Genomic DNA, 21,331 nt, shown 5'->3' with positions numbered 1-21,331 from the left:
AAAGAAACTTATCGGAAATGATAAAAAATGGATAAATAACATAGAATACCACCCCACTATTCCTATATTATACGGCCTCCCAAAAATACATAAAGAGAACGTCCCTATGAGACCTATAATATCAAACATTGGAAGCGTCACCCATAAATTAGCACGAGCTATTGCCCAAATTTTAACTCCACTAATGGGCACCATCAGCACTTCACATATCAAAAACTCTGGTGACCTCCTAAATAGAATAAAAAATATGGACATGCAAAATAAAACCATGCATAGTTTAGACATAATTTCCCTGTACACCAATATTCCAATCAAAAAATGCCTTAATCTACTCCACAAGCACTTAATCAAAATTAAAGCCGACCTACCTTTTTCCTCAGATACACTAATACAAATTATAAAACTCATCACTGATAGAACCTACTTTCAATTTAATAATTCTTACTATAGACAGAAATTTGGACTCCCTATGGGTAACCCCCTTAGTGGTGTACTAGCCTGCTTATTCTTAGAATTCTTAGAAACAAACTCTTTTAAACACAGACTTCCTAAAAACTCCACATATTTTAGATATATAGATGACATTCTTATTTTTCTCCCTAAAAACACACAAATAGAACAAATTAGAAATAAATTAAATTCAGTGGAACCATCTATAAATTTTACACATGAATCCGAACAAGACCACTCCCTAGCTTTTCTAGACATATTCCTCATCAGATCAGAAACTGATCTGAGTTTCAAAGTACATAGAAAGACCACACACAAAAACGACTATATTCATTACTACTCACACCACAATGATAAAATAAAGACGGGCATGATTATAGGTTTTTTCTTACGTGCCTTTAGAATATGCAGTCCCCAATATCTTAATGATGAATTTCAACATATTACGAATGTTTTAAGAAAACTACAATATCCATCCTATTTCATTTCTTACGCAAAGAAAAAAGCTACGAAAATACACTATAACATAAACACACAGAAAAATAAAACAGATACCTCACTATTAAACAGACATCTTTTCATTCCCACCCACACGAAAAATACAAAAATCTACGACACTCTTAATAGACTTGGTTTTCACCTGATACAAACAACTTCCTCAACCATAAAACAGACATTAAAAACTACCAAGCACTCTCCCAAAACCCTCACATCCGATGCCGGTATATATTCCATCCCATGTAACAACTGTCAACAAGCGTACATAGGTGAAACACAACGAAAATTGAAATTAAGACTTAACGAGCACAGAAGAGATATGAGGAATGGTAACGCCCTAAATGCACTCTTTTGCCATTGTGCAGAACACGATCACTCATTTAATTTAGATCAAGCGAAAATTATTAAATACGTGATAGATAGAGCTAAAAGAAGACTTTTAGAATCAGCACTAATTTTGAATACTAATACTATTACGCAAAGAAAAGGCTTCTATCATTTAACCCCTAGCATAGGGAAAATAATAATCAAAGAGCAAGGTATCAGGGTGGATCCTGGCTAGCCGTTTTTCTTTGAATGTTTCAGGAAAATGAGTAGTTTCGCAGAAGAAAAAAAAAAAAAAAAAAAAAAAAAAAAAAAATGTACATATTTATTTTAAATGCATTTTAAAATTGTATATATAGACATCAAACAACCTTCCCATACGCACACATATTCGTCCTTTCCCGACATGGGTTGGATTTTAAAAAACTGTCTTTTTTCGCACGATCTATGACTTTTTCTTTTATCACATTTTTATTTCAATTATCCTGAAGATGTCCTCTGAGACAAGGACGAAACGTTGATTTTTTAATAATTTCATTCGGTTTTTTCTATTTTTTCTTTAAACATATATATATATATATATATATATATATATATATATAAAAACTTTAGTTCCTTCAGCTATAATCGAAACCGAAACCTATGAAGAATTCTTGGTAAAATTATTTATTACAAGAAATGGAAATACATAATTAAATGACCCGGATGTTAGCATGACAGAAATAACACACACGCTATTATCATATATAGATAATTTCTATACTGTATCATTGAATTATGATAGGTACTTCAGTCTGAGACTTATAGTTTTAATGTGGTTTTTAGCCTAAGGACAAACCTTTCAGACTTTACCAATCTGAGTAGTGGTTAGTTTACTGTTAAACCCTTAAAGAGTGTCTATCGAAAATGCTGATAAAGCTGTTCAGGCATTTTTGTAGGCCACAGTATGTTGGCTTCTCAAAACCACACTTCTTGGCAAGTAGATAAATTATATTCATATACAAAGTTTATATATATATATATATATATATATATATATATATATATATATATATATATAAATCATCTTGATTTTTCTGGCTAAAATCAGTCACCAGAGGACTAAGAGCACAAGCGCTACATAAAATTTCTATATGGTCATGCTTTCTGCCATTACACAATGCAGGTTTCCAAAAATTATCAATTTTATTCAATTTCAGAACTTACTACATTAATCAAGACCTACCTGACTCTCACAAAAATCATTTTGGAGTCAAAGTAAATTCTACTCTCTTCAAAAAAAATCTACCACTTTTCCATTAAACACTTGGAATTCAGCTTCAATGCATACTTTTTTTTTTTTTTAACCTCAGTCAATGTTTCATTTTCTTATTCCATGACATTATCTATCACAAAATGTTTTCCCTCAGTAAAAACAGCCAACTCTCTCCACCTCAGAATTATATATTTAGGATGGGTATACTTCTAACCAAACATGGCATTTAGTAAAATACTTTCAACTAAACAAAAAATAACCTGAAATTATACTGATTCTGTCTTTTTACTATTTTCCATAATTCACTTAAACTGTTCATTCATTTACATTAAAGAACCCTAAGTAAAATTCATTATCTACTTAACAGTTTGTCATGACTATTTCCATAATTATCTAATCTATACAATTATATAAATGCAACTTCGTCTGTGCGTGTGTGTGAGTTCGTTCCTTATAGACTCTGAAACAGCTGAACAGATTTTCTTTAAAATTTACAAAACTTTAGTGTTCTGGGAGTGATTTTAGTTAAGTTTTGCCTCAGAATACCTCCAATAATTACCGATAATCGAAATCGTTACTTAAATTTATCTATCATTATTAAAGCCATTTTTTCCAAATCGTCACTGAGCAACAATGATAGAACAATGGGCTGTGAAAATTCTACTGTGGGTAAATTAATAGTGTTTTTGTTTTGTTTTTTTTTTTGCATGATGTGGTCTGTAGGTTCAAACTCAATAAATTTCTTAATTTTCATTAACTGCAAAGAATTTTATAAGACTTGAAAATTTGTTTTTTTTTTTTGTCGTTTTTTTTTTTGCATGACATGGTCTGTAGGTTCAAACCCCGCACATAAATTTCTTAATATTTTTTTTTTTTGTTAACTAGAAAGAAGTTTATATAAAATAATTTTATAAAAAAAAACAGTAGGGTCTCTAGAGTGCAATGTAGAATAACATTTTGGACTAAGTTACTGCATGGAGGCATGTGAAGCTCCCTCCCCCTGAGCGATTTCATGGATTTTACTGACAATAATATAAGAGCGCAAAATATTTGTTGATCATCCAGTCCCGGGCAACGTCGGATCTCCCGGCTAGTTATCTATAAAGTTGAGTTTTTGTTGCATTTACATTGATATTAAAAGCCTACTTTTTCTATTAAAAATTATTAAAACAAATTTAATATACTCAGTCACGCATAGATATACCTTCACAAAGGTTAACTAATTTGCATACTCGTCTGAAAAATAAATTTAATTACAATTTTTTTGTGGTTTCTTATTGGATACTTTGGTTTCATTTAACTATTGCATTCAGTTCTACTTCTGCATATTTTCTACATAATTGCATAGCATTTAAATGTAAAAGTTCTAGTGCACACATAGACCGTGTGCAGAACAGTCTCTACCAAACTCCTCAATTTTTGATCTGTAGACTTGAAACTTGATATATAGGAGATTTGGACATGTGGAACAAATTCGATTTGGTGTTTTGATGGTAAAAATAGCTGATAAGAGGGTTAAAATTAAAAAAAAAAAAATTATCTTGGCAGGAGTAAGTCGACTAAACCTGCTACTTCTACACATGTACAAATGTACATTTATACATTGACGTCACTCAATTTGAAACATTTCAAATGGTAAAGACTAAGGCTGGAGCGTTAAATGTTTTGGTTTCAATTCTGGTACCCAAGTCATTTGTTTTAAACGTTTGAAATCATTACTATACATTGAGTATAATATAGTTAATAAAGAATTGGCACTATAATGATACCAAATCTGCATGAATTAAAACATCATATTTAAGCATATTTTACGTCAGAGCAATCCTGTTAGTCGATGATACAAAATTTATTCACAATTCAAGCTCATGGATTTTCCACAAAATTGTATACGTTACTCCAGTTGGGTGATATCATTCATCTTAATAGTTCAGAAATAAAAACATTAAAATTTTGAAACATATATTGTGATTGGCTTTCTCAAAATATGTACAGTTTCATATTTGTATTTTGAAACTGATGCTTATCAAAAATAGTTTCCAATCATATTTTATGTAAGATTTTTTTAATTAAAAAAAATGTTTTTATTAACATAATATCAAACTTATTTTCATTTGGACCAAATTGGTGTTATTAAAATATATCAAACTAGTGGTACTGCTTTTCATAATTAAGTTTTGTTTTTTTTAGTTGGAAATTAGTTTGATGCTTCTATAAAATTTGAACAAAACTTTTTAAAAAATTAAAGCATCAAATTTGATATAAGTAGGGATAGAATTCCTTTTCTTTTAAGGGAGAAGGCCTTTTTTCAGGGTTTTTTTTTTTCAATACATTATGTCAAACTGGTTTTCATAATTGGAATGTTCTTTTTTGTAATTTGAGAATATTTTTGGTATTTCTACCCAATTTGACTGGTGCTACCAGATCGGGCTGTGTGAAAATATTGGTTTCTGGAGATGAAATGCACTTACCATGGATGCTTTTTGTTTTTCTACTTCCTTTTGCAAAATTTAATTATGTTCTGTGAAACTAAAACCAAAAACAACCCACCTTTTCCTTCTTCCCAGTTTCCCTTTCACCCCCACCCCCCCCGCTTCCTGATTGTTTTCCTAACTTAAAATGTACCAAACATTAATATTGTAAACCTTTTCCCTCTTCCATTACAAAACTCATTCTGCAGGGCAGGGAACAAAAACGACAAAATCCACTATAAAACAACAAAAGCAATTGAAGATACAAAAAGCTTGAAAAATAAAAAACATCTACAAAATGACTGAATGCAACATGAATAGTCCAAAGGAGTTGTACTATGAAACAAAAATGACCAAATCTACCAAATTTGGAACTAATTTTTTTTTTTTTAAATCCTAATCTAACCCTAAATTAATCCCAACCTAAGTTTTAGGTTTAGTTTGGCAAAGATCAGTTTGGTTCGGTTCAATTGATTAGATAGTCTAAGATTTGAAACTAGATTCAAAATTTTAGTAGAGCTTGTTTCCCATGCTAGCTCATCACTACTGCTCAACAATCAAACCCAACCCAGATACGTGAATCAAAACATAAAAGAACTGATATGTTTCAGAGTTTTCTTTCCCCCAGTCTAGTTTGTGCTAATCTATCATACTATTTCACCAATAGCTCAAAGATAAATATCTAGTGTAAATAATTTGTTGTATACAGTTCATTGAACACAGGTTTATATTTTATCCATAGCTGGAGGGAAATTGTAGATTTATAACTTTCTAACATTAGAGTGTAAATTATAATAAATTCAACTGGATTTTTAACTCAGCAGAGCAGATCTTATATTTACTTATATTCAGTTTAACACATTTTACATGCAGTATGTATTAAAATTGATTTCCAAACTAATCTGCATCTAGCCACATCTTTATCCCTTTTTGAAGTTCACTCTTATCACTTCCATGTTTTTCCTTGGACTTTTCCCATGAACTGAACCTACTACTTCAACTGTTCTACCCCAAAACTATATGTCCTGTTCTGCACACCTCTCCATATACTGATTTAATCTTTTTCTATGTCAATAACATTCTAAGTTAAAAAGTTAAGAGTAGATTTATATTATGTGATTTGAGCTTCGGCATAACAAAATGGCGTCATGATTCAAATAGAAGACAGATACAGACCTGACAACTTACATTTGCTAGTTTAACATTTTAATGTTTTGCCACAAGTTTCACAATGTTAATTTAATGTCCATATCCCTTTTTCTCCAAATGTTAAATGCAAACAATGAAAATTTGCATTTTTTTTTTCCAAGACATTTTAAAAAACATGGCCTATCAACAATGGACTGACCTATTTTTTTTTTTTTTTTTTTTTTTTTTTTTTTTTAACTAAAATGTCAGTTTTGAGGCAATATGTCTCAAAGGAAGAAGGAAATTAGTTCAATCACAGGAGACATGTTAACTCATGGTTTTGCAGAGAGTTTTACAATGTTTATATTTCAATCAAGTAATCAGAGGGAAAGTGCAGGTTCATACCGTTCCTAACATGGAGTCTAAATTAACACATCTCCAGTTAATGGTTAAAATAGTAAGAGTCAATTTTTCTCTTCATTTGTTTTTAAATGAGGATTCGTAATTTGTATTATTCCAACTACTATTCTCATCTTGGATGAGATTCTCTTGTTTTGGCTGATGCAACTTTCAAGTTTCTTCAAATCTATCATCAAACTTTGGGATCTGAATGGAATTTTGAATGAAACCCTTGAATTCACTGAGGTAGCTTACTCTCAGTCCATCAGCTATTACCAAGTAGTAATAGCAAGTAATTTGTAACTGTACTGTTAGTATCACCTTGCATTGAGGATTGAATATTCAATCTCCAGAAAACTCACTTAGACGGATTATTACTTTCGCACTTCACTTTTGAGATGGTACATGTATATCAAATCCGTTACCAAGGCTGCTGGAAAAATTGTGGGATTGTTTTACCGCTCCAATAGATATCTCATTGTTGATGCAATTCTCTACCTGTATAAGAGCCAAATATGTCCAAGGATGGAGTACTGTTGCCACATCAGGGCAGGAGCTGCTAGAAGCAGCTTAACCTACCTTGACAGAGTTCAAAATAAACTTTGTAGCCTAGTGGGGGAAGACCCTTTTCTTTTCCCTGCAACTTCTTTCCCACAGAAGAGACATTGTGAGCCTGTCTCTGCTTTATCGTTATTTTCATGGCAAATGCTCGTCTGAGCTCCAATCTATGGCCTGACTTTCACGAAAAACACTCATCTACCAGTATCAATAATTTCCCCCATTCTTTATCTGTGCCTAAAACTAAACAGATGCCATGAATAAAGCTTCTTTTTTTAGAACTGCACACCTGTGGAATTCTGTTCCATTTTCCTGCTTTTCAACTGACTACAATATAATTGTCTTCAAATCCAACGTAAACAAGTTCTTGATGAGCCGTTCTCCTTAAGTAATCCAATTTACCAAGTTTCCACTAACTAACAATTACTACAACGTTTTCCGATTGACTAATGTACATTCATTAACCTTTATCCTAAAGTGGCCTCTGGGCCTTGACAAGTTGTGAATCCTTTGTAAAAAAAAAAAAAAAAAAAAAAATTTTTAAATAGGGGATTCGAACATGTGGAACAATTTTGATTTGGTTCTTAGCTGATAAAAAATAGTTGCTAAGAGGTTAAAATGAAAAAATTTGTACTTGGCAGGCATAAGTCGACTTAAAATGCTTTATGCATGCACACATAAGTTTATGTTAAATTGCATTAATTTAAATTTTGATATCTATCTGTCCTTAGGTTATATGATAGTGATATCATTGGAAAGTTAAATGTCTTATTTTGATTCTAGCTGATGGCATTGAAGTCATTTTTTTTTTTTTTTTTTTTAAATCACTTATATTGGGGACAATATAATAATGAATAAATAACTGGCTTTAATAAATACAAAATCTGCATATTAAGATATTTAAGCATAGTTTACAACCGGGCAATGTCAGGTGGCATGCTAGTTTCTTATCAGGGTTTTTTTTTTTTTATCACTCCTGGAAAAGGTACTCTTCCATTTTTTTTATTACATTTTATTGATGTGCGTCATTCAGGAGTTGTATCATAGTCACCACAACAGGCAGTAAATGCTATTTACTCAAAGCTAGGCATGACAAAACGTCATATTTCAAAATGGTCACCTATCTAGTACTGATCAGACTCAATGTTATTCAACTTTGGTGATTTAACGAGAAACTATGAGTCAACATGATTGTGCCATATATTCTTACCATACAGACTTCACAGCAATAATTTGTAATTATAAATTGAGTGACAAAAACTTTAAAGCTAAATCTACCATACAATTCTACTAAAAATACTCTTAGAAAAATAAATCTAATCATTTAATTTTTTTGTATATTTTATCTTTCTTGCCAATAAATTTCCAGAGTAAAGAAAGTGTGTTCCATATTTAGAAATAGCATTATTTTGAACATATCAAATTACCACCTTAACTGCAAGAAATATGAAAATAAAAGATCTTACCACACTAATGTATTTCTTATCTGGATAATCTCCATTAGTCTCCACTGGATCTGAACTGAAAAAATAAAAAAAAATAAAATTTTTATAGACAATATCAATTTTTAACATTTAACAAATTTTATGATCCATTTCACTATTTTCCTGAAATAAAACAATCAATTTCTTAAAAGAAAAGGGAAGTAAATCAAAATAAACAGAAAAAGTGAAAGGTAAAATTTTAGGAATTCAACTCTGAAAACTGCACGTTATTGTTGAAACAAATATATTGCAGATGTAAATAGTGTAGGACAAAAGGGAGATAATTATAATATGCTAATATATAATAATTCTCATATTCTTTGGATTATTCGAACTATTGTTAGTTTCATTTCTGCTTAACTGTCAAATTTAACCAAGTACTTTATTCACTATGCTATGGGTCCTTGCAGACACAAGAGTTCATGGCATAGTAGATGAAGTACTTGGTAAATCAGTTGTACATTTACTTTTTCTGGAGGTTGAAGATTCAATCTTCAGTACAGGAGACGTTTAAAATGCAACTGCAAATCACTTAGGACTTCTACCCAGTCATGGCTGATGGAACAAGAGCATGCTACCTTGTGGATTAAAGAAAAGGGACCGTTTGAAATTCTGTGCAGATCCCTCTGCCCCCTCGTTTGACGAGATACACCTGAAGGAGGTTAGATTACATCGACCAAACTTATGAAAATGACACTCAAGATGAGAACAGGAGTTCAAACAATCAAACCATGAATAATGTAATTCTTTAGTCATGTGATATTTAGACACGTCATTCAGACAACCTAGGTTTCTTGCATCAAAAACAAAAAGCGATTTTAATTTAAACGGACTTGCATGATACTTTGTTTTCAAACGTATTTAAAAATAATATAAGTCAGATGCTTTCCATTGTGATTTTTTTCTAAACATTTACTATGTTTACGTATTTCCAGCAGAAAAAGTAATATATAGTATTCAAATAAAATCTCATGTAAGACATCATTGAGTATTTTGATGTTTTTTTTTTGTTTTGTTTTTTTACTAACCTCTGATTTGATATAAGTACTTTTTTTTTGAGGGGGAAGCAAATTTTTTATCTCGTTTCTATTTTGTTCACTAGATGTGTTTAATAAAGTTTTTAATTGTATTCGATTCATTGTTAGTTTTTACTAATTAGGAAAAATATTTGATGATATATATATATTATACTATATATGCCAGCATTGCCCAATAGAAGTATGACAAAGCCAAAACAGATTCAATAAAGGACACCTCCAAAAAAAACAAAGTACAGTTGTTAGTGGAGGCCATTATTAGCCCTGGAAAATAGTAGGCACTGGCAGCCACAGCTAAAATTAAATTATCTGGTTTCCACTGTTTGACAGTGTCAGCTAGTGGAAGCCACTGGCTGTCATTGTCAGCACTGGTGGTTATTCGCGATTAGTGTTGGTTTGGGGATGGTTACTGGCTGGTACTGGCTTTTAATGGTAGGCATTGGCTACAACTGGCAGCCATGATCAGTGTTGGCCTCCATTAGACTGTCCCGAACTGAAATCATCTGTCTTTAACTGTCAGGCATTGTTGAGCATTGACATTCTGTGGCAGGCATTGATGGTCACTGGCAGTTAGTGCTGTTTTGAAGTAGTTACTTACTTTTATTGGTAGACACTGGCTGCCTTTACGACTGACACTGCTAGTCACTGGCTGCCATGATCAGTATGAGCCTCCATTGGACTGCTCCTAAATGAAATTGGCCATCTTTAATGACAAGCACTGATGGTAACTGGTGCTTAATGGCATTTTCAGGTGGTTACAAGCGTTTGCTGGTAAGCATTGGCTTCCTCTGCAACTATCGGTCATTGTTGGTCAGTATCGATCATGATTAGTGTTAGTCCGCATTGAACTACTCTGAAATTAAATCACCTATCTTCAATTGTCATCCAGTTATGGATACTGTTGGTCACTGGCAGTTATAAGTAACTAGTGATCAGTGCTCTTCTTGGGTGGTCACTGTTGCTTCTTGACAGGGACAGGCACTTCTTGGAATTGGTGAGCAAATCACCTGGCTTCAATTGTTGGACACTTATCCAGGGTGGTCATTTGATTTTTCAGGTTGTTACTCTCACTTCATGGCACCGTGGCTTTGAGGCAGTTATTTGCAGGCATTGGTGTTTACCCACAGTAACTGGTGGGCACTGGCTGCCTTAACTGTCATTCATGTTGGTCAAAAGTGGCCATGATCAATGTTTTGTTCCAAGCCCGAAATAATTTTGGTAACCGAAATAGAATGTTTATTTTTTGTAATGTTTGAAACTTGAAAAGAGAGGCAGTCCTTGACTACCATTGCTTCCATAATGTAATAACTTTGTTGTTGCATTTGTTTTTATATTTTAATAAGTTTGCATAAGATTCCAGACCATGGATGACGACAATGATTTTAAGAAAAGGTGAAAAAGAACATTTTTTAGAAATAGCAATTAACATACCCAATGTCGAGGCAAACATAAGCATACGAAGGTAAATATTGTACAGCATTCATTAGAGTCGAAGTTATTGTTTTTGTTAACGCCCTATTTAGTTCTCAATTATTTTTTTTGACATTTGCATAATCCAATAGACGTATAAACAGCCAATCAAATTGACTGGAACTTATTAATGGATTATGAAGGAAAAGATTCGTTTTTACATAGGGTAGCCAGAAGAACAAATGTTAAATGTACAGAATAAGTAAACAAAATGCACAATACTGAAAAATATGGCAAATGTATAAAAGTTCTTGGTCTCATCCAGAAGAGTAAGAGTAGAATATAATATCCTGCTACCACCTGTAAATATGACTTGTTTGGGAAAATATAGGAATTTATGATATCAAATAAAATCAACTAATAATATTTGGAAACAATGCAGATATTGGGAGTTAATGTGACCATATTGAATTTATGTGGTATCTATATTGCTATATTTTTTTCCTGAGGGGAAAGATCATATATATATATATATATATATATATATACACACACACACACACACACTATGCTTTGGGGGGTAATTGTGCCAACTAAAAAAAAATGCTCTTTATATGCGTGATTGTCAAAAGAGCATTTTTAGCTAGTTGGTGCAATTACCCTAAAGTATGGTGTGTGTGTATATATATATATATATACACACACACACACACACACACACACACACACACACACCATACTTTAGGGTAATTGCACCAACTAGCTAAAAATGCTCTTTTGGCAATCACGCATATAAAGAGCATTTTTTTTTTTAGTTGGCATAATTACCCCCAAAGCATGGTGTGTGTGTGTGTGTGTGTGTGTGTATATATATAGTTCATGGATGATAAAATAGCTAAGATAGTCCACAAACAAAATAAGATTGGGAATTTCTGCATTAAACTAATATTCAGTTATCTTGTTTCAATAAATTGCTTTTCCGCCTCTAAATTACAGGGGACAGCTAAGAAAAACATGGACGAAAGTAATAAAAATGAATCTGAGAGAAAGAGGGATAAAAAAAACTGTTCAAAGAGAGGTTCGTTTGTAAATCAATTTTTCAAAGTCGTCCAACACATCCCAGCATGACAAACAGACATTGTCATTGTAACTGACAGAATAAGAAATCTTATTTGGTTCCCTCATAAGGTCCAAGTTAGATACAAGATCAGTTTTATAAGTAGAAATGAATCCAGTTCCACAAAAGAGGTACACTTTGCATGTAAACAAAAATACCCATATAGTTGCGTTAGTATTCTCACAGGATCAGACAAACTTTTCCGTCTTCAGAAAAGAGAAGGTAATAACTGGGAGGATGGCTACCTCAGACTTACCCGATATTACACTTTGAATTATTTATTTGATAAAAAAATATTTAAAAATTTTTTTAAACGAATTAGGCACAAGGTAATTTGAAAGTGTGAGGAAAATGGATGTTGTTGGTCATCCTTTGTCACTATAACTAAAAAAAATGTCTATTCTACTATTCTAACTAGAATGATCAATCACCATAATACCACATTTACTCAAGGAGCCGTTCCACTTAAATTTCCCAAATCGTTTTAAAAAATTTTATTAATAATAAAAGACATTTATAGGCAATAATTTCATTAACGGTACTAAAGTTATCTTTACTTTACAGATTTGTTTGCAAAAATATCCTGATTGGTACTATCAGCATTCTAATATGAGGGGGTATTTCAACTGATAAAAAGACATAGGAGGAGGTAATGTCCGGAGAGAGTCTCTAAGAGACAGAACAGATATTACATATTGAATTATATAATAAAAAAATTACATTTACAACAAATTAGGCACAGGGCCATCAAGATTGTGGAAAATGAATATCGGTTATCCTTGGTCATAAATAAATGTCTATCCTACTCTCAGTTACTACAATACAACATTTACACTAAGGTCCGTCCTACTAAAGACATCCTCAAATTGATTTGAAATGCTGACTACAAAAATTAATTTGGAGTCTTATTTCAACAGATTATTTATTAATGCTAGTGTTATGGGGTCACTCTAAAGATAGTAATCAAAGGGAAATAACTCCACAAACTTAATGAGTTCTTATTTTCTTGTCTCCTTATGAGAGCAAAGTAAGACACAAGGTCAGTTTTTAATGTGGGTAAAAATCCAGCTCCATCAAACGGTGCACTCTGGATTGAAACAAAAATAAAAATTAGCTAGTTACCTAAAGTAATCCGTTTATAATTAACTATTTGATGATTTTAAAAATATATATATATATATATATTTTTTTTTAAATAAAAATGAAATCATTTCAAAAATTTCTTTTTGTAAAATACACAGGACTGATGCTAATATAAGTCAGTAATGCTATTCTTACGAGACCAATTACTACTTTTAAAATTTACACATTTAAATCAATCGAATATGGAAAATATAAAAGCATTATAACCGAATTCCTAATGCCGAGTAGTACGCTGTTATTTATCGAAAATATATTTCTTGATAAAAACTAAATGAAACCATTAGTAAAAGCTGAATATATTCAACTTTAAGAAATATTTATTCTTTATGTATATTTTTATGCATTCTTTTATATACAAGTTAGAAAAGCATTTCATCCAAGGCATGAAAATTGTTAAACAAAATTTTATATCTATATCATTAATTGCTAGATGAAAGATGTTTTTAAATTGCAACAAAATGTACATTACATAAAATAAATCCAAGGTAATTTTTTCATTCAATTTAAATTAAATTTTTATACCTTACTTTGTAAAATTTATAAAAGTGCACTTTGAAGATAAATAAATTTCAAATTGAATCTTGAACTCTCCTTCTCTATTTCAGTTTGTATTTCTCCTCACACCACATTTTTTTTGCAACCCCCTCTTTGTTATACAGATCTGAATAATGAGAAAATCTTAATTTTTTTTAACAAAAACTTTAAAATAACTTTTTTAGATTAAATTTTTAAAAACTTCTTTCAGAATAGAAAATCTTTAAAATTTAATAAGGAACATATTTCATATAGGTGTCATTAACAAATATTCAGTACATAACGAGAAAAATAGATGAAAATTCCAAAAGGACTGTATAACTGGTTACGGTCAATAGTCCTCGCCAATGAAAGTCTTTGTTATTGTTATTCTATTATTATTTAAAATATTTTGTGTCCTGTTCTTTCGCACGAGGACGAATGAATGGAAATATAATTTAAATCCTAGTTCAGAAATGAAATAAAAACATACTTAAAAACAGCTGGAAAAAGAAAAACTGGCTTACCTGAATATTCTTCCTTAATTTCAAATTACCAATAAGCACCAGTGTGTGTGTGTGTTTAAGGTGTGTGCACGTAAGATCAGCAAGAGAATGCCAGCAGAGTGCTCAATTACGAAAATTTGATATTTTGTAAGTGATATTTGTTCTGATCTTCCGTAATACAATAGACTTTACCAACTCCTCTCTCAAAACAAAATATACTTAAAAATACACATGTTATGGAGGTGCAAAAGCGACTGCTATGAGTTTTATACAAATGCATTCAATCAACCTGAAATGATTACAAGATGAAATTCCTATTCGATTAGCAATCACCTTGTCCTGTCATTATCATTTCTACTCCGAAATGAACAAGCAGCCATTTGAGCATCTATTTCACCCTTTACACTTTTCACATTTTCATTCAGTTACAGATACCCGCAATTAGAATAGAAATACCAGACACATTTAACAATTCATGCAAAATGTGTCATCGTCAACATAAGCAGCTGTGATGTCTGGCAAACAAGTGCTCCTGTGACATGTAGAAAACGTCTACAGCTGTAGTCAATGCGTTTCACAAACACTATAATTTTTGGAAAATATTTATACATCAGTTGAGTTCTATTAAAAGAATACTTATACAAAACACTAAGTTGTCTTGTTTATGATGTTAGATTTCTCAATATCAATGACAGAAAAATAATCAGGGGGCAGGCTTACATTCCCAGTAAATGGTTAGTTTCCTGCCTAAATGATCAAGTGATGTATTTGGTGTCACCATAGAAATTTAATATGCTACCTATACTCTTGATTATATATGAAAATAAACTAATTAGAACCAAATCAAAACAGACATTGCACATACAAAGGATATATCCTTTTAGAGAGAGCTTTAAGAAATGTCATACAGTAGAACCCTGGGATACGGTGGCCCTAGGATACATTTTTTCAGGTTATGATGTGGAATACAATGTTTTTCAGTCTCATGGTTATGGGATTTGCCCCACCTTACAGTGTTATTTATAATGTTATCTGATTATATACATAGGTATTATATACTGTACTGTATTTTGCTACTAATTTTTGATGCCATATCCTGGGGTTCCACTGTAGCATTATGTTTTTATATCTATCTAATAAAGTAATTTCAATTTCTCTAATATATAAAAGGCAAAATGTGTGTGTGTGTGTGTGTGTGTGTGTGTGTGTTTATGTCTCGCAAAAATTCCCGACAGATGCGTCAGAATGTGACAAAATCAGTATCATTTTAAAGCTCAGTCTCTCGGACAACAAATATTGAAAAATTGGACAAAAACATTAATTCCTTCACCCTCCACTGGGCAATTTTCTACAAGGAGGGGGTCATATTTTTGTCGAAATTTTTGCAAGTCATCTCCTTTCGATTGACTACCCTTAATTTGAATGCTTGCAACTTCTGGTTTTGCGATGGATGCATCAGCTAAGACATTACATTTTTTTTCACCTTTTCTTCCTTCACGTTCCAGGTCCAAGCCTGCCTGCCTACTACCAGCTTTTTTTTTTTTTTTTTTTTAAACACCTCCCCCCCCCCTTCCCAGGGTTCCTTACTACACCCCCTCTCCACACCCGGGCAATGCTGGGTTCCCTCGCTAGTATATAATAAAATAATCTCAATAATTCCCTTGTTATTACAAAGATAAGTCTTTAAAGACAAGCACTGTATAGAATCTCAACATTGTCAAGCTATATACTAATAATTGATCCATGTTTTTCGAAATTATCAGTTTCATTTGATTTCATAATTTTAGCATATCTGACTCTGAAACAAGTCGGACATACAAAAAGTTGAAGTAACTTTTACTCACGCACAAAAACCTACAACCACCCACATCCTATACCAAGACGATTGCTTCATGAAAAATCTTTCAGCTACGACAGTCAAGGTTTCATTTTTTTTTTAATTAAATGATCTTGTTTTCCATAACTAAATAGTCACAATTTCTCCCTTGCTTATGATATAACAGATTGTTGACAAACCTACTCCTGTCTCTAATGCTGATAGACATTTTGCAAGTCTTCATGAACTTTCTGACAACTTGCCTTGAACTGTGTTTATCCACTGTTTTGTTTTGGATGTTTGCATGCAAGTTGCGTGTGTGATCTTCAGATTATATTAAACAGTGAAACAGTAAAAACGAATTAAATAATGTGGTGCTATGAACATAATGGAAAAGTACATAGTGATTCTTATTCAATTCTGAGCAATGTTGGGTCTTTCTGCTAGTTAAAAATAATAGAACAGAATATAAATCACACATCAATTAGAGATAAATTACAGAGCATTTTATATAAATTTAATCTCACAAAGGAGCCAACTATTCAATATGCAACCCAAAATGCTAAAAAAGTAAAAATAAAACTTACCTTACCACTAGCAATAGGTGCGATAAGTCTCTTTAGAAAAAAAAACAAAAAGAACTTTTTCCTTAACCTTATAACTACCCCTACATCCAAATGGCAGCTACCTAAAAACATAAAAATCCTTAACCCTACCACTAACCATGTCAGAGTAGCCAGTAGCACCCACTCAAAAAACCTTCAAAACTATGTACTTGCCTAAAATAGGTCCCCCTCCCAAAAAAAAACCCCATTGTACGAAATTTATCTCCCATAGCAAATAAATAAATAAAAGCAGTGCCCTAAAGTGTTAGAATGGTCTGGAAAAGATTATCATTTTATGTTAAATTCATGTGAAACTAATCCCAAATTCTAAAATAATTGTTTATTCTTTCCACAGAAAAAATATGCAGATAACTCATCTCTGAATAAATTATTTTTTCTTGATAAATATTAATTCTATCTTGTGGAGGAGGTGTTCCTCTCTAATCCCCAGACCGAAAACTATAGTTTTTGTTGGGTTATGCATACGTACATAGTATATGATTTTGGGTGTATAGAGAAAATATGAAACCTGGCTGGTCAGAAAATGGAAAACTTTGTTATTATATAGAGGGCGGATGTTCATTTATCTTCAAACCTTTCAATTTAGAAATGGCTTTCAGCAGCTCCCTGGAAGTATCCTTGAATTGTATTTTTCGTCACTTTAAAATGTTGGAAACAAATTACACAGTCGCTTTTAATAGTAAAAATAAAATCCATACTCCTAAAAAAAAAAAAAAAAAAAAAAAAATTTTTTTTTTATGTATTGATATTCATATTAAAAAAACCTTTTTCCTATTCATTTAAAAAGAAAATGCAACTTTGTTATATATGGGTCATTGAATTGCATTCATCTACGAAAGATCTAGCTAATTTGCATATTGTTTTAAACATTCATTTTAATTAATTCCCATTAGTTTTTTTGGTTCTCTTATGGGATGATAATCTTTAGTTAACTTGTATGAAATTATATTCATGCAGATATTCTACATGATTTATACTTGCATAATATTTGTGTAAAAAGCTTATAGTAAACACAAACTTCTTTCTACATATATTTATGTATGCATGTATATATGTTTAAAAAATTTTGCCAACCAAACTCCTGGTTTTGGTCTACAGACATGAAACTTGATATATAGGGTATTTGAACCCAAGTGAAACTTTATATTTGGGTTTTAGCTGGGGAAAATCGGTGCACAAGTGTGAAAAATTAAAAAAATGGAATTTGCCAGGTGAAAGTCAAACGATGGCATTACGACTATGCATGCATAATGCAATAACTATTGGTTCATGTTTTAATTGTAGCAAACAGGTCTTCATAGCTCAGGCATTAATGTCAAAGGAAAAAGTAAATTGTAAGCTAAACGTTTTGGTTTCAATTCTCAGTAGCGGCGCACGAGTCATTACTTTTTTGGAACTTTTTAAAATCATTACTACATATTGGGCCCAATATAATGTAATAATAAGAGATCTACGTTAATCAAAATATCATATTTAAGCATATTTTATGACCAGGCATTACCGGGCAGTCTGCTAGTGTTAATACAAAGTTACTGCAAATATGTATTACTCTGATCCAAACTTAAATTCAATCAAATTCCCATTCTTGAAAATTACTAAGACGTTTAATTTGAAAACGTATTCCTGAAAAATTAATTGAATAATTACCGAAAATTTAATTAAAATCTCATTCTGAATTTTGATGCTTAAAAAAGTTTAAAGAGTAGTTTCCCCTTCATACCTATATTGTTCTCCACTGTATTTTTTATATATTTTAATCACCTTTTTTTTAGTTGATTAAAGCAAATGTCACTTTTTCAAGATATCAATATAAAAAAATTTCTTTCTTAAAATATGGTGGACGTATATAATACCCACCTCTATTGAAATATTGAATTCTTCCGATTATTACCAATTAATCGCTGCATTTTCATATTAAAAAAAAAAAATTGTTTAATTTTTTAATGGAGGCTCTGCTTTCTAAAAATGATCTCTTGCTTTAAATTTTGAAAAGGTATTTGTAAACAATTTTAATTAAACATTGGTAAAAAAAAAAAAAAAAAAAAAAAAAGCATGGGAAACATTTCACATTAAACTTACACAAAAACTCCCAACACCAGACTATCATGCAACTTTTTCAGAAAGTTTTTTTGTTTTTTTGTTTTGCATATATTGATAAGAATTAAAAATAAAGGTGTTTTGGAGAGGAGTATATAAGCCGATAATACTATCACATGTTCCACACATCTAAGATTTAAAAATTTTTTATTTGTATTACGATCAATTAAGGATCATATTTTCATATATTCTTTTTTAAACAAAGTTCATTTTTTTATAGTGATTCAGCTTGCTAATATAAGTTTAACATAAAATGATCCCCTGCTTTAAATTTGTAAATTATTTTGCTTAAATACTAATAAGTTCAGTTAATGGTTCATTTGAAGTTCAACTTGTATTATTTGCTTCCCCCTGCTAGAACACCTATCCTAGGATGGGCAAAATTAATTCCCTCTTAACTGAAGCTTTACACCAGTTTTGTGTCCATTACAGAGATGGAGAAAAAAAAAAAAAAAAAAAAGATACAACTAGAATTTTCAATTTTGAATTTGGTTCTAGAAAATGTCGAAAATTTAAGGCTAAACTTAAAGGGTCTAAGAAATTGGAACTTCTGAGAGTCTTGTTCAATTGGGGGGTTATCGACTATGGATAGAATTTAATGCAAATCGGAAACATTTTCATTTTCAAATGGGATGTGTACCTATATTATGCAGCTTAAAATTCCTTTAAAATACTCCAACGAAAATTTAGGAAATATTTATTAACTGATGTCCAACAGCTATTGTTAAAATTTCACAAAAGCCAGAAGAATTTGAATTTTCTTTGCATGATAAATTAAACTAAATATCGCTCACATTACGACTCGTTAGGTCTAATAATTAGATACCAAAATTTGTTAATTAGTTTAGGAGTGAATATAGAAACCTCTACATACCTAATTTTATGCAAATAAAAATGAGCAAATATGTTTAATTGCTAATAATCAAAAACAAAAAAATGGGTTGAGGGAAGGTGTGTATATATTCAGCTGAAAATACTACCACATTCACATTTTTATATAGTTTTGTTTTTGTTCAATTGTTAGTGATGATTCAGTTTGCTATGTCAGTTTAACATAAAATGATCCGGGCTTTAAATTTTTAAATTATTTTAGATATACAGTTTTAAAAAAAGTCAATGGTTCACTTAAAGTTCAAGTTAATACTGATCCCACACCCTCTGCTAAAATTAAACATGTCATCCCCACCCCCCACCCCGAAGAAAAATTTGTTTTATTCGAAAAATACTTATAACAGTATGTTATGTATTAAACTGTTTGTTGATCTCATTGTATGGTTAATATTATTAAACGAAGGATTTAGTCCATATACAGTATGCGTTTCATGTGGTATTGTTTATAACCAGCCCCACAGACTAAATCGTTTTTATTACACGCACAAATGGTATAAAAAAGGCAGCATAATACTGTATTTAGGCAGCATTTTTTTATGTGAGCAAACATTCTTAAAAATAATTCTTCAGTTTTATACATTTTTATTTTGTTTTCAATTTTTCTAGTAAATAAAAGAATTAAAAAAAAGATTTAATGTTAAAAAAAAAAAATTATGATGCTTAATGGATGAAAAACAAATTCTATTGGGGGGAGGGGGAACATATTTACAATTGTCAAAATTGCTATTACGAGGTTACCTTTATATTCAGTAGCTTTTTAAGGTGAAATCAACTTCCAAACCTCATTTGATGTAAAGTAAACAGATCTCTTCTCACAACAAAATCCTACATTGTCTGTTGTATTCAATATTCTATCTTTTATGGAGAAACTGATATGACAAAGGTGGGAATGGTGGGGGTGAGGAAAAGTGGGGTTGGTTAGTGGTCAGTAAGTTACCTTCAAATGACTAAGAGAACAAAAGCATCTAGGTCACATTCCACTTCCCAGCTTGATGGCCATTTTAGTGGGTGTAGATCCATGGCTGCTATTCAGCTGTTTTGATAACAAGGCTCACCAATATATGATTATTTTCTGACAGATTATCTGTGCCTGTCTAACTTGTAGCAATAATTATATCAACTACAATAATCATTAGCTACTAATATATAGCAGTGCTATTATGATAGTAATTAGGCATATCATTAGCTTTATTCTTATACAAAGTTAGGTACATTTATGTTTGTGAGGGTAAACTGATACCAATTAACGGATCATTATGACTTCTGAAACGGTTGGTAGGTGTAAAGTTGTGTAATGTGGGTTATATTTAGCAAAGAAGAAAATAAAGGCTGTAATTCAGATACTTCAGATTTCAATGAACTTTTATTAATTATATGTATTAGACAATATTAAAATTTTTCATCTTTTTAGATTGTTTTAAGAGTTCTTTAGAGGATGTGGTGCAATATACAGGCTGAACCTTCAATTTAAAAAAAAAAATCTTTATTTGCACAACATTTTATCCATATTTCTTTTAAAAAAATTTTTTTATATAAAAAAAAACGTTGAATCTTTTTTTTTCTTTTTTTTTTTTTTACAATTTCTCGAAGTTGCATTCGTTTTAGTGTCCT

The 21,331-nt window shown here is 31.2% G+C and overlaps 1 protein-coding gene across 3 annotated transcripts in view; it reads right to left on the bottom strand.

Annotated features, from left to right (window-relative positions):
- LOC145291179 (uncharacterized) overlaps positions 1-21,331 on the bottom strand; it is a 315,627-nt gene that overhangs the window by 123,724 nt on the left and 170,572 nt on the right. For all 3 annotated transcript variants that reach the window (XM_080136747.1, XM_080136757.1, XM_080136763.1), the window contains exon 4: positions 8,547-8,601. In XM_080136747.1, the coding sequence (XP_079992873.1) occupies positions 8,547-8,601 (55 nt within the window). The remainder of the gene's footprint in view (positions 1-8,546; positions 8,602-21,331) is intronic.

Source organism: Euprymna scolopes, chromosome 2 (genome assembly GCF_053919585.1).
Source record: "Euprymna scolopes isolate OS-2025 chromosome 2, ASM5391958v1, whole genome shotgun sequence".
NCBI lineage: Eukaryota > Metazoa > Mollusca > Cephalopoda > Sepiida > Sepiolidae > Euprymna > Euprymna scolopes.
This window is presented reverse-complemented; position numbering and strand designations above follow the sequence as displayed.